The following is a 14,766-nucleotide window of genomic DNA, read 5'->3' as shown; positions in this document are numbered from 1 at the left end:
TCATCAATTATAATAATTGTAAATAAAATATAACACAATATCTCACCAAATGGAAACTCGACCACAGTCTGGGCAATACAAAAATAACCTTCTGACTCTTACATTTGTAATTGCTGACACAAATGAACATTAAAGTCATGTAAACATACAATATTCAGGGATTTTTATGTACACTTTACAGGTTTAGAGTATTTTACAAATGTGTGTTATGTAGTGTTAAATTTGCACACTTCTGCAAGCTCTTCCTGAGTTGTTGTGCTCTATTAAGTCCCAGCTTGTTTGGAGACATTTTATTCTGATTACTTGGCTTCTTTCTGAGGTGTTCAGATGTCCAGAGCCAACAAGTAGGATGCCCATTTTAGCCTGGCAGAATTGCAAACCTGTCACTAGGCAAAGGCATGAACAAAGCCAACTGACATGGCCAGAGTGAAAACTATGTCTGTTCTGGGGTATCTTTAGTGCAAAATCTAGCAGCACTAAGTGAAGAAAATGTCAGGAAACAGTATGAATACTGAGATGTCTAACCATACACTAGACAAGTACTGGCGCTTACACAGCACTTCACATTACCAAAATAGTGTATCTATAGTAACTTACTGATCCTCACAGCACCCCTGGTGAGACAGGTAAGACAGCAACTGATCTGACAGCATAATAGCAATTCAGGGATATTTTAAAGTGCCTGTAATGGACTCTAACTGAGTTTTGTGGACAAAATCAAATGGCAAACTATAATAGCTTCTTTGAACCCAACAGATGCTGTCGCAGTTTACCATGGGTCTCCTATATCCGTGGATTCTGATGTCTGAAAGACAGGACACTGGGACTATAAAATTGTGAAGGTGGACTATTTGACTCTCCAAAACAGCCAGTCCAGATAAGCACCTGAATATCCTCCACCCTCAGCGCAGCAGAATATTTGCCACACCCATCTCTATCAGTAATTTTTCTCTCTGGGCAACTTCATCAGCTAACTTTTACATTGCTAACATCCATTAATAAAAATACATCTTTAAAATAACTCTCAGTTCCACAAAATTGGCCATGCACTCACCTGAGACATCTCAGAATCCATCATTTCCAGAAGTCACAGTTCCCAGAAATATCTGCTGCATCATGAAACTTTCATCTGTGTGCACAGCCATACAAAGCAGCCACAAGATGAAGCTGTGAATTCTTCATTTCTTTCTTCCACCTTCAGCCCTTCTCTTTGTTGCCTTTTGCTTTGTTATGTCTGACCTATTTTAGACTATGCAGTGTGGGGATTGTGTTCTTTATCTCTCTGCAAATTGCCTAGCACAATTTTAGGTGCAGTATACAGAATAACGCCACATTACAGAACTGGCCCACAAGGGCCCAGAAGCAAGTCCCATTTTATCCATGAATGGCATTTTTTCAAACTTTCTTTTTTAAACGTAATTATTTCATACTCTAGGGAGCTTTAAATAAATGAATGACAAACCAATGACTCTTATTACAGGGCAAGGGAAGGGAAGAAAAAGAAAGAAAAAAGGGAGTAAGGAGCTGAAATGTGCAGAAACTCACTAAGCCTATTGATATACGTTCTATTATTATTATAATAACTTGATGGTGCTGCTTCCTGTTTTTCAGTAACAATATTTTGGTCTAATAAACATCTCATCCTTACGGTTTGGAGCTTATTTAACTCAGGACGCAATTATGACTGAGTTAGCTGGAAGCTTCCTCAAGTTATCATTTAGTTACTGCATAGGATTTAAAATACCACATTTAGGCTAACTTGGTAACCTTACCTGTGGATTAAAGAATCCTGTCATCCAGAATTGATTTGGTCGGCCATCCAGCAGCCAGCTGCTAAATTGTTGGTTTCTTTCAAGAAGCTCAGTAAACCAGAACCCTAAAGTAGCAGATTCCCAGGAAATCTTGAACCAAAGCTTTGGAATTCTGGCATCATACATGTTATCCAAAGCATCTCGCAAGTCTTCCGACATAATAATGGTTCCTGAATTATAAGTAAAACATGTACAGAATTAACTTCTCCCCAGCTTCCAAAGGCAATTAAAACTTCTAAACAATATTCTAAATCAAAAAGGATCTCTCTTGTTGAACCTTAATTATACACCTGTTCAAACGAAATCTTATCAGTTTGCAATTAATTGCAACAAACGTATAAGTCTCAGTCCACAGGTAATAATGAATAAAGGACATTTTTCTTATAATATTATTTGAAGAAATAAAGAGATTTTTTTCAATCAACTTTTTTCCCAATTTATATTCACTGTATTGACACTGTGCTTGTAAATGTGATGAATTATTTCAATATAAGTATATTTTAATGGTCTTCCTTCACACTATCAGAGAGAGATGCATACTGTATATGATAGAGAATATATTCATTGCAATTATTTTGTTACAGATGATGAGTCCATACATTTTCATTACTAAGAGCTCCCAACAGTGAAATAGTAAAGTAATGGCAGAGATACAGGAATGGCAGAGATACAGAGATACAAATGTTTTCTTTTTGGCAGTGGTGGTCCACACACATACGCTACATATAGTACAGTGGTTTCCATTAAAAAAGATTGGCGTTACTGCTTGTAAAATAATTAACCTCACTGTGAAATCCACAGTATTCTGTAAATCAGGGGTTCTCAGCCTCTGGTCTGTGGAGCACTTGCTGCTGGTCCACAGCGAGCTGGCTGTCCTCCGTATTTTGAGCTCCTAAATTAAATATGGCAACTAGCCCAATGTATCTCAGTTTTGATTAAAACCCCTAGGTAATACCGCAATACAAATAATAATTATATTTTTATATAAACCACTGCTGTATCTGCCACGGGAATTGAATGTTATTGCAGATAGAATGAGGTGGCTCAGGGAACTGTACATGGGAGGGAAAGGGAGGTGATCTGTGTGACTATGAATGGGAGGGTGGGCGTTCCAGCAGACTACCTCTGTGTTCTGGTGAGGTCCACACTATGGAAACCTCTTTCCTACACTATTCTCTCGTTCACTGAGATAAAGTTTGACAAACCTCGGGTGAGAGAAGGGAGTGGTGTGTCTAGGAACCAAACTTCAGTCCATAGTTTAGGTGGACTCCTGATCCCTTGCTGACAGCTCTTACATAGCAGCATCCATGAGTAAGGCTATGTTTATATCACGGAGGCCATGGAAGTCACAGAATCTGTGACTTCCAGGGACCTCTGTGACGTTCTCTGCTTCAGCTCCAGGAGCTGCAGTACTCTCGAGCTGGCAGCCAGTGGGGCCCTGGCAGGGTTCCAGTGACAGCAGCAACAGGGGCTCCAGCGACAGGTGCAGACTCCTGAGGGGGCCCTCCTCAGGGTTCCAGTGACGGGTGACAGCCTTGCACGGGGAGAGATGGACACCTTGGGCAAAGGGCTGGGAGTGTCCCATTTTCTCTTTGGGAAATATGGTCACCCTGCAGCTTCCAGCTCCCACAGGCAAGGGGGGAACCCCACAGATCCAAGCCACCACAATAGTGAGGGAAAATCATGGAGCCGCAGCAGCAAAAGTCACAGACAGGTCACAGCTTCCGTGATTTTTTGTTTATTGCCCCCGACCTGTCCATGACTTTTACGAAAAATAATCATGACAAAATCTTAGCCTTATCCATGAGTAGTGCTTTCTACCATCTCCAGTTGGCTATAAGACTCCATCCCTTCCTAGCAAACAATAACCTGGCTCAGTTATACCTGCCTTTCTCACCTCCTATCTGTGCAATATTCCTAGGCAAGAAGCTGTTAGCTTTTAGGAAACTCCAACTAGTTCAGAATGCTACAGTGCATCTCTTCAGCAACACTGCTTTTCCATAGATCATCGAGTCAAGTTCAAGATCTCAGTCCTTATCTAGAAGATGCTCAATGGCTAGCTCCAAAATATTTAAAAGATCATCTAAAGCTCTGGGATGAAGAGCACTGTTGACAACGTCACTCCATGGCCACACTACACTAAGAGTAAAGCTCGTCTGTGCAGGAGACGGGCAAGTCCGAGACTGTAGAATGAACTCCTCCAGGAACCACCCCAAGAATATCATAAATGTCACCACCTTCTGCTCCACATTCAAGAGGTATTTCTTCAACTTGGCCTTCTCTAACATAAACATAGCAAAAACAACAAGGAGTCCCTGCGGCACCTTAGAGCTAGTCTACACTGGCAGCACTTTAACGTGACTTGTGTGGTCACCTCCACAACGGACGTAACTACCAGCTGGGGCACTGTCTACACTGGCGCTTTACAGAGCTGAAACTTGCTGCGCTCAGGGAGGTGTTTTTTCACACCCGAGTGAGAAAGTTGCAGCACAGTAAATTGCCAGTGTCGACAAATTTCTCTCCCTTGTTCACACGCAGGCACAAGTTCAGCCCCACTCCCTTAACGTCCCTTCACGGATACATGCATGCACCCCCACCCTCCCTCGTGCCCCCGCAGGGATCTGCTCTCTGCTGCCAGCTGCTCCCAGCAGATGTGCCCAGACTGCCACGGAAGGGGTGTGTGCACCCCACAGATTTTTTGCTCCTCCATTTTTCTGTGGAGAGGCCAAGAAATCTGCACCCCTCCCCCCCCGAGGGTGCAGAATTCCCCCAGGAGCAGAAGGCAATACAGGAGCCAGCTATGCCATCTCTACACTCATTAGGGACTTCCCTATGCTGCAGCTTCATAGTTAGGGAGACACAACCGGACTCTGCTCCCTGTGCACCATCTGAGAGACACCAGGGAGTCTCCCACTACAACTGGAAACACTGTTCCACATGCCCCTCTGTGATGACTCATGATTGTCGCTGAAAATAAGAAACCAGACTTTTGTTACGAACTTGAAGCAAACTTAAAAAAAGAGCTGTAAAGGCTGAGAAGACATGCTCAGTGCCCTGGCCTTGGCTACATCTCTGCATTACTATGCTGAGTGAGTGGGTGTCAGCTTTGGCAGCAGGGATATGGTGCTTGAGTTGCAGCACCAGGGCAGACTGAATGCCATCTGTGGGCGTTGCTATGCATTCCAACAGCTCAGATGCTTTGATAAAAATAAAATAGTGGGGAGAAATTGGATTAATTACCAACTGAGAGGAATAGCTACATCTATTCCAGAAAACAGGAACACTCAAGTAACAAGGCAGACACAGGGTACATTGAGTGAATAATGCAATGCCATACATTTCTACCATTTAACTCATGGAAAACAGGAGGCAGCCCGCTGTTAAGGGGCTGACTGAACATTTCATGAACTTAACATGACTGGCTGTAATGTTCTATGAACTTCACTTGCCTGCTGTTTATAACAGTTATTTTTGGACTTTATGTGGTCGGGTCCCCTGTCATGGGTACAATGAAGCCCATTTTAAGATGGCAGATTAAAGGTCAGATCATTTAAAGGCGCTGAAGGGTCTTTTTTGATATTTCTAAAATAATTTGTACTGTAACCATACTGCACGTAGATTAGAACTTTTAAAACAGGTTTCTACCTGAGTTGCCCTGTCTCTGGCTATGCCTGCACAATTAAGTAGGGGTGTGATTTTCCTGCTGGCCCATACCTACTTGTGCTAGCTCTTATTGAGCTAGGGCAAGTAGAAATAGCTGTGTAGCTGTGGTCACACTAGCAGTGGCAGCAGAGGCATAGATGAGCTATGTCAAGCACATATATACACAGCATCCCTAGCTCATAGTGTAGATGCAGCCTCTTTTGGCTTTCAACTACTGTGCAGAGAAAGAGGCAAGGTAAAGCTCCTGTAGGTGTTCAATTCAATATGGAACAAGACTATAGTTTTTGTGGCTAATTAAAGTAATTATGTCAAGGGGCTGCACAGCTACATCCTAGCACATTTATCCTGTTCTGTGGCTCTGTGTTTAGTGACTCACCATGTAACAGAATGAAAGTTTTGTTCGCTTTATATTATCTGAGGGCTTGGCGGAGTTCAATTTTTTCCCCATATTCTGATGGATAATATATGTTTATTTTTTCCTATTTTTATCAATTTAAATCTTTACAGTTGCTTGGAATTATGGGGTTTAAGCATTTCTTTAGTTTTTATCTATTTAAATTCTCACAATTATGAGAAATTATGGGACAGTCAGCCAATAATTATTTAATGACAGTAGACAATGAGATTCAAAACGTCAAAGCTTTATAACTGGTAAAATACCAATTGGCAATATCACATGTCAAAATTTATATAAGAAATGTCCTTCAATCAAACTCTAATAAGTTAAGCAGCATTTTCCTTACTTTGCCTAGCTGTAAATTTGGATTATTATAGATGGAAGTAGTTTTTAATTGGTTTGCATGTGTCCAGTGAAACTGATGTTCATTTATAGATAAAAATTTAATCCTTCCAAACCTAATTATGTGTATACAGTAGCCCCTTGTTACTACTTGCGCTCACACCTATCTCTATAATGAGCTGGATCTGAACATCCTGAAATATGGGAAGGTTCGGATTTGGACCAGTTGTGAACTTCTTCATTTGGAAGAATTTGCCTCCAGCTAGAGAGGTGAAGATCCAGATGTGCAGCTCAAATTAGCAGGGTTGGGAACTTAAGCTCTGGTTTCAGCAAGAACTTGATTGTCTGAGCCTGATTCTCTTTTCATGTGCATAAGTGTAAATCAGGAATAACTCAACTGAAACAAGGGAGTTAGACAAGGATAAAACCCATGTGAATGAAAGGAGAATCAATCAAGCCTCTAGTTCCTATATTCTGATATTGCTCATAAATAGTTGCCATGGTTACAGGGCAAGCTGTGCTTTAGAGTCCCTTTAGTCTCTCTGACATGCACTCCTCATGCAGCAGATTTTGCTACCTTCACTCCATCTGGGTGGAACCACACATTCCTACCACTCTTAGACTGTGTCTCTGAGGCCTGGTCTACACTACGCGTTTAAACCGAATTTAGCAGCATTAAACTGATTTAACCCTGCACCCGTCCACACAATGAGGCCCTTTATATCAATATAAAGGACACTTTAAACTGAGTTCTGTACTCCTCCCCAACAAGAGGAGTAGCGCTGAAATAGGTATTGCCATGTCGGATAAGGCTTAGTGTGGCCACAAATTGACGGTATTGGCCTCTGGGCGGTATCTCACAGTGCACCATTGTGACCGCTCTGGAAAGCAATCTGAACTCGGATGCACTGGCCAGGTAGAAGGAAAAGCCCCGCGAACTTTTGAATTTCATTTCCTGTTTGGCCAGTGTGGAGTGCTGATCAGCACAGATGGCGATGCAGTCCCAAATCCAAAGAGGCTCCAGCATGGACCGTTACGGGACGATACTGGATCTGATCGCTGTATGGGGAGACAAATCTGTTCTATCAGAGTCCATTACAGGAGATGAAATGACAAAGCATTTGAAAAATCTCCAGGCTATGATAGACAGAGGCCACAGCACATTGCTGGTGTGACAAGCGTAATGGAAAGCCAAAGAATCAAGAATGGATGCCATGGAGGGAGGGAAGGAGACTGAGGACTCGCTATCTCACAGTCCCGTTAGTTTTGAAAAGCATTGCATCTTTGGTTTGAGCTCCAATGCCTGAAGGGTCAAAACATTTTCCTGGGTGTTTCAGGGTATTATGTTCGTCATTTACACCCTTCCCCCCCCGAAAGAAAAGGAAAAAACGTTGTCTCACCTTTTTTCAATTCACTCTATGCTTACTGCATCTGTGTAGACGGGGAGGTGCCTGCAGCGCTACACCGCATCCCCTTCCGGGACAGAAGTCATATTGTTACTGTCTACACCTCATCAGCAGCCCATGAGTCTCTGGCGGCCCAGTGAGAGTCGGGCCAGTGGGCCTGGTAAAAATGTGGGAATTTGACTCCCGGTCATTCCGGCAGATGGTACAGAACGGCTGGTAACCTCCTTCTCATAGCACTGGAGGCTGATCTTATCAGCCCCCCCGCCTTTCATACTTAAAGCAAAAGATTCTGTACTGCCTCGGACGTATCATAGCAGCTGGAGGCTGCCTCCCCCTCATTTTATCTCACTAAAAAGTCAGTGTTTCTTATTCCTGCATTCTTTGTTACTTCATCACACAAATGGAGGGATAACTGCCACGGTAGCCCAGGAGGGTTGGGGGAGGAGGGAAGCAACGGGTTGGCTGGTTGCAGGGAGACCCCCTAGAATGGCATGCAGGTCATCATTTCTGTGGGATCTCTGGGGCTCTGATACAGAGCGGCTGTGCTCTCTGGTTCTCTAGTACACTTGCCCCATATTCTAGGCAGGACTGACTATTTTTAGGCAAAACATAAAGAAGGGAATGAGTCATTCCCATTTTTGTCCATGGGCCCCCAGCCGACCTCAGCGAGGCCAGCCAGGAGCACCCATGACAGCAGCAGATGGTACAGAACGACTGATAATCGTCATCTCATCGCCAGTTTACCATGGCATGGCAGACGGTGCAATAGGGATGGCAACAGTCTGCTACCTTGTAAAGGCAAATGAATGCTGCTGTGTAGCACTGCAGTACCGCATCTGTTAGCAGCATCCAGTACACATACGGAGACAGTGACAAAAGGCAAAACGGGCTCCATGGTTGCCATGCTATGGCATCTGCCAGGGCAATCCAGGGAAAAACGGCGCAAAATGATTGTCTGCCGTTGCTTTCACGGAGGAAGGATTGAGTGACGAGATTTACCCAGAATCACCCACAACACTGTTTTTGCATTGGGATCTCAACTCACAATTCCAATGGGCAGGGGAGACTGCGGGAACTATGAGATAGCTACAGGATAACTACCCACACTGCAACGCTCCAGAAATTGATGCTAGCCTCGGTACATAGATGCACACCGCCGAATTAATGTGCTTAGTGAGGCCACGTGCACTCGACTTTATACAATCTGTTTTACAAAACCGATTTATGTAAAATCGGAATAATCCTGTAGTGTAGACATACCCTGAGGTGCAGCCCCTCTGTTTACCAACTATATTAACCCAACAGGTCCAAATGAGTTCTGCTCCTGTAAGACCTTTGCTCTGGGAGCCTGTGACAGTGATTAGAGTGACTGACAAACAGCTGCTTCAAAACAAAGCTTTATTTATTCATTCACCCAAAGGTACATAGGATGCAGAGCAAAGGGCAAAAACAATAAAGGCCTATACTCATATTTACCTTTACCTAACTCTTAATCTTTCCTTGCAAGCTTTGGTAAGTTCTATTCAGCCCACTTACCTCCATTTCTAGGCTGGAAGAAGCAGACTTCGCAGCTGCAGCATGTTCTCTGTGTCTTGCATCCCTGTCAGTGTTCACTCACACTCCCTGGGTGGCTCCTGGCAACACCCTCAACTCTCTTCCTTTTCTAGGCTTGAGGTTATTTAATGGTTTAGCACCCACTTTGATCCTGGGCTTGTAAAGAGTAAACCTTACCAGCCTGGTTGCAGCCAGGCAGGGGCACTCCCCAATTCATAGCTTCCCCTAGTTCCCTCAAGAACTGTTGATATTCTTGCAGACTGTACCTTTTCTTAGCCATTGTTTTGTTTCCTGTTTGTTTCCCCCCGATAGCCTCCTTTGAGTTAAGACCTTGCAGTCAGGCAGGCTACCACCAACCAGGTAAACCGAGATGCATATATTTGTAAAAAATAGTACACTTAATTCCCTCATTCTCCACAATAGCTATTTACTCTATTCAGTAAGATTGCTGTCATTTTTTTAAAATAATCGCACACAATTTTGCCTTGCAATTTGTCTTGAAAATTTATCAGCAGAGGTACCAAATCTACATGTCCACACATTATCATGATGATAGATGATACAAAAAATAATATTTTGTGCGCACATGCACATGTACACACACACACACACACACACACACACACACACACAGAGCCTTGTCCCACACCAGGTCAGTAGAAATTACAAAACTGCTCTGCAGCATATTTTAAAGTCTTCTCTGTTTCCTGTAGTTTATCCTAAATCTACACAATTTGCTTCTGAACACTCTTAGATATTCAGCATCAAGCCAAGTGTGCATATAAGATTTAGTAATATGTCCAAAAGTGTCTTTTATCTTTTAAAAAGATAATCAGAGGAACCAGCCTTCCTCAGGGTGAGAAGAAAAATAAAAATTGGGAAATATTGGGCCAAAATGTTTTTGAGTTATGAGGTGGCAAAACACATCAGCTCTTTTTCTCCAGAAGTCTCAAAACATGAATTTTCCGATTGCCACATTTTACGAATGCTTTATTGAATGTTCCCAAACATCCCCTAATAAAATTCTCCTCTGGATGAGGAATACCCTGATGATTCCTTATGTGGCTCCCATACAGCCATTGTGGGAATCAATGGGGAGAGAACAAAGGACTCTTCAGTCCAAATGCACAAGCCCCATCATATGAGCTAAACAAAAATATCATTATCTTTAGCAGCACTAGAGTTCTTTTCATCTTTGCAGGCAGCCATCAGAAGCCAATAGGATCCCAGCCCGCAGGAGACCATGATTTTAATCTGGTTGCTAACACAGCAAGATCAACTCACTGAGCTTCAACTTCTCCCTTTGTAAAATGGAGGTAAAATTATATGTCTAGTTTACCAGGGTCTTTTGAGGTCTAACTAAACTATGTTTGTAAGGTGCCATATATAATGTGTGTAAAGCATTCTGACTCACTGGAATTACAGATCTGAACAGAATTCAAAACCTCCTCTCTGACTGTCTCCCTCCACCTCCAACTATCATTCCTCCTGGCTACCGGGCCTACTGACTGAAAAATGATGATCCTTTATCTTTCCAAAAAATAAGATGAATGTCAGCTTGTACAGCCACAAACCTTAGGAACTCTGCAAGTACTTATCCTCCACATAACTCCTATTATGTTTCCACAGGATTCATGAGTACTTCAGCGTTGTGGCTGTGCAGCGTAGAAAGCATGTATGATACTGATGTGTTATTTGAGTAGCACCTAAAGCTAGCTTACTAGACAGCATGCATTACATAGATCAATGCAGAGCTCAAAACATATGATGAAAAGGTTTCTAATAACATATCAAATCTGCAACCAAAACCTATAAGGACTAGTGAAAGGCACCCCTACTCAGCCAGTGCAACATATTAATCTCATATTTGGGATTTCCAGACCAAGCCTTTTCTGAGTTACAATGGTCTGAAAAAGTCAGGAATGTATCATTTTTTGGACTCCCACAGATCGCTCTCTCAGAAAGTTTGTCTAAATTTTCTCAAGCTTTATACCCTGGCATAAATTTATGCCTGAAAAAATTCCAGGAGCAGTGGTATTAATTTAAAATAATGTAAAATTAGGGTTGTCAAAACTGTAGTTATAACGGAAGGATTGTTTGACCTTTAATAATGGTATAGTTTCTTCATAATGAACATGATAGTAACTTCTGAAGTCAAAATTTACGTTAATTCTCCTTCGCTTGCTTTCCATTTAGCCACGAACACAGTAACTCCTAGATACTGACACCAATCTATAAAGTCTGCTTCCATATCCAGACTGGAAATTCACCAAAATTTAGGGCATTTCGACCTGGGGGTTTGATTCAGGCCCATTTCATTCCCAAAATGAAAAGGATATACAGCCACAAAAACACGACCTCCTCTGAAATGACCGCTCTGTGTCAAACTCACACTATTTAGGTCACTTGAGAGGACAACATTTACTTTTACTTTCAGATTTATGTGGAATATTATATCATTCCAACTGTGAAATAAATTCTGGGCAATCAATAAGCAATTAAAACAGCACTAACAGGTGGAACATAATAGTGAGTACAAAGCACAGCTACAATTATAATAACTATAATTTGAACTCAAAAATATAATCTGGATAAAAAACTGGTTGAAAACCCTACTCAGAGTATTTATCATTGGTTCACTGTAAAACTGGGAACCCCACAGGGGTCAACCGTGGGTCTAGCACTACTCAATATTTTCATGAATGACTTGGATAATGAAGTGGAGAGTATTCTTATATACTGAAAAAAAATCTTCTTATGCGTTTCTTTTGGGAGCCTGGTTTTATATTCTCCTTCCAGCTAGCCATTTCAACGATACCAGATGGGCAAAATGGGATGAGAGAAGGAGGAAACAGAAAGCAACACGAGCCATCTATTCCATCCCCTTCACTTCACTACTGCTCATCTCTTACCTTAAGCTAAACTCTCTCAGCTCTAACATGTAAAGAACAAATCGTGTCAAACCAATCTGATAGTTTTCTTTGATAGGATAACGAGTCTTGTGGATAAGGGAGAAGCTGTGGATGTGGTATACCTAGACTTCGTAAGCATTGATTACGGTCTCGCTGATATATCCTTATCGATAATTAGGCAACTACAATTTAGATGGGGCTACTATAAGGTGGGTCGCATAACTGCTGGATAACCGTACTCAGAGAGTAGTTATTAATGGCTCCCAATCTGCTTGGAAGGTATAAACAAGTGAGGCTCCGCGCGGGCTGTTTGGGACCGCTCTGTTCCAATTCTTCATAATTACTTAGATGTTGGAATAGAAAGTACGCGGATTAAGTTGCAGACGATTACCAAACTGGGAGGATTGCAACTGCTTTGGAGTACAGGGACAAAATGCAAAATGATCTGGACAAATTGGATAAATGGTCTGATGTAAACCGGATGAAGTCAATAAAGGACAAATGCCAAAGTGCTCCACTTAGGAAGGAGCAATCGTCACACATACAGAAATGGAAGCAGACTGTCTACGAAGGAGTAGGCAGAAAGAGATTCTGGTCATAAAGGACCACAAAACTAAATATGGTCAACAGGTGTTGATGTGTTGCAAAAACAGCAAACGTGATTCTGGGATACATTACAGGTGTGCCTGTCAACAAGACACGAGAATCATTTCTTCGGCTCTATTCGCGCTGGTTAGCCTTCAACTGGAGTATTGTGTCCAGTTCTGGGCACCACATTTCAAAGAAGATGTGGAGAAATTGGCAGAGGGTCCCAAAGAAGAGCACAAGAATGATTAAAGGTCTGAGAACTGACCTATGAAGGAAGGCTAAAGAATTGGATTTATTAGTCTGGAAAGAGAGACTGAGAGAGACATGATTAGCAGGTTGTTCAGGAATTCTAAAAAGGGTATCATCAGGAGGAGGAGAAAACTTGTTCACCTTGCTCTAATGATAGACAGAAGCAGCAATGGGGCTTAAACTTGCAGGCAAGGGGAAGATTAGTGGCATTAGGAAAAGTTCCTAACTGTCAGGAGGTAGTTAAAGACTGGAATAAATTGCCTAGGGAGGTTGTGGAATCTCCATCTCTGGAGATATTTAAGAGTAGGTTAGATAAATGTCTAGACAGTATTTGGTCCTGCCATGAGGGCAGGAGACTGGACTTGATGACCTCTCGAGGTCCTTTCCAGTCTTAGAGTCTATGAATCTATGTGCAGAATGCCACTTCCCCCCTGCTAATTAGTATGTAATTTTGTAACTATGCATCTTCTTAGTTCTATACAATTAAGCCTTAAGTTTGATGCTGAATCATTTTGCCATACCGTTTATGGTCCCAATCCTGCAATTCATAGCATACAGGTGCAGAAGTGCAGCTCTGCAAAGACAGATTGGCTTCAATAGGGTTCATGTGGGTACAGTAGTGCCGCACGGCACAATGAATTGCAAGATCAGGGCACCATAAATCTGAGGTAGATGCGGGAACGTTGTTAGTGTCACAATACTGTTATAATCCTTAGAAATTAATGGGGTATGATTATATACTTACCATCTATGGCCAGCTTGAGATCGGTCAGTGTAGTTCGAACTCTTGATATAACATGCTGCATACGGTCAATTTCCTGACGTAGAAATATATTTATGGGTTGAATTGCTCCCATCTTTTGAAGCTGGGCTTTCACCTAAACAGAGTTTAGAAAAAAAACATATCTATTTTTATGTATATATACAAATCTAATACTTTCAAAAGCACAAAGGTACTTTTTAAAATTTTTCCCATAAACCAAACTACACAGTAACAGATAGCCAATGCTCATCCTGCACCAGCTTTATGGTCTAGTATGTTCTGACTCATTAGGCCTAGTAAAAAGGAGTTTCATCCCAATGGAGGGGAGACTGTCAGCTTTTGGAAGATACACGACATTTACTTCTACAGTAGAACCTCAGAGTTACGAAGACCAGAGTTATGAACTGACCATTCCACCTCACATCTTATTTGGAACTGAAAGTACGCATTCAGAAAGCAGCACAGAGAAAAAGGGAAATACAGTACAGTACTGTGTTAAATGTAAGCTACTAAAAATATAAAGGGAAAGTTAAACAAAAAAAGATTTGACAAGGTAAGGAAACTATTCTTCCAATAGAAGATAGAGTTAGAATTCCAATAAAATCAAACATCAGCCTAATACAGCGGGTACTACTTTGCCAAGGCCAAATGTCCATTAAATTCTAATTTGTGCTTTTCTTGAAAGACACCAAGAGTTACTTGAGAGACGCAGGGAAGTTAATGCAGAGTAAGCTAGGGTGTAAATTTAAAGCACACTAGTTTTACCACACTAAGGGCCTGTCTACATTTGAAACGCTGCAGGTGCGCCAGTGCAGTGCTTCAGTGAAAACACGACCTTTGCTGATGAGAGGGGTTCTCCAGTCGGTGTAGGTAATCTATTCACCATCACCTTCCCCAAGAGGTGGTAGTTCAGTATATGGAAAAATTCTCCCATCGACCTAGTGCTGTCTACACCGGGGCTTATGTTGGCTTAAGTGCGTCATTCATGGGTATGGATTTTTCACACCCCTGAACAACATAGTTAGATCAACCTAATTTCCTATTGTAGACAAGGACTAACTCACAAGTGGACATTCAAATG

General features: G+C 42.0%; 1 protein-coding gene across 2 annotated transcripts in view; it reads right to left on the bottom strand.

Annotated features, from left to right (window-relative positions):
- Window positions 1-14,766, bottom strand: part of LOC116821627 (dynein axonemal heavy chain 5-like) — a 295,723-nt gene that overhangs the window by 11,990 nt on the left and 268,967 nt on the right. For both annotated transcript variants that reach the window (XM_075062654.1, XM_075062655.1), the window contains 2 exons: window positions 13,668-13,800; window positions 1,773-1,981 (listed from right to left, as the gene is read on the bottom strand). In XM_075062654.1, the coding sequence (XP_074918755.1) occupies window positions 1,773-1,981; window positions 13,668-13,800 (342 nt within the window). The remainder of the gene's footprint in view (window positions 1-1,772; window positions 1,982-13,667; window positions 13,801-14,766) is intronic.

The sequence above is a fragment of the Chelonoidis abingdonii genome, chromosome 2 (assembly GCF_003597395.2).
Source record: "Chelonoidis abingdonii isolate Lonesome George chromosome 2, CheloAbing_2.0, whole genome shotgun sequence".
Lineage (NCBI taxonomy): Eukaryota > Metazoa > Chordata > Testudines > Testudinidae > Chelonoidis > Chelonoidis abingdonii.
This window is presented reverse-complemented; position numbering and strand designations above follow the sequence as displayed.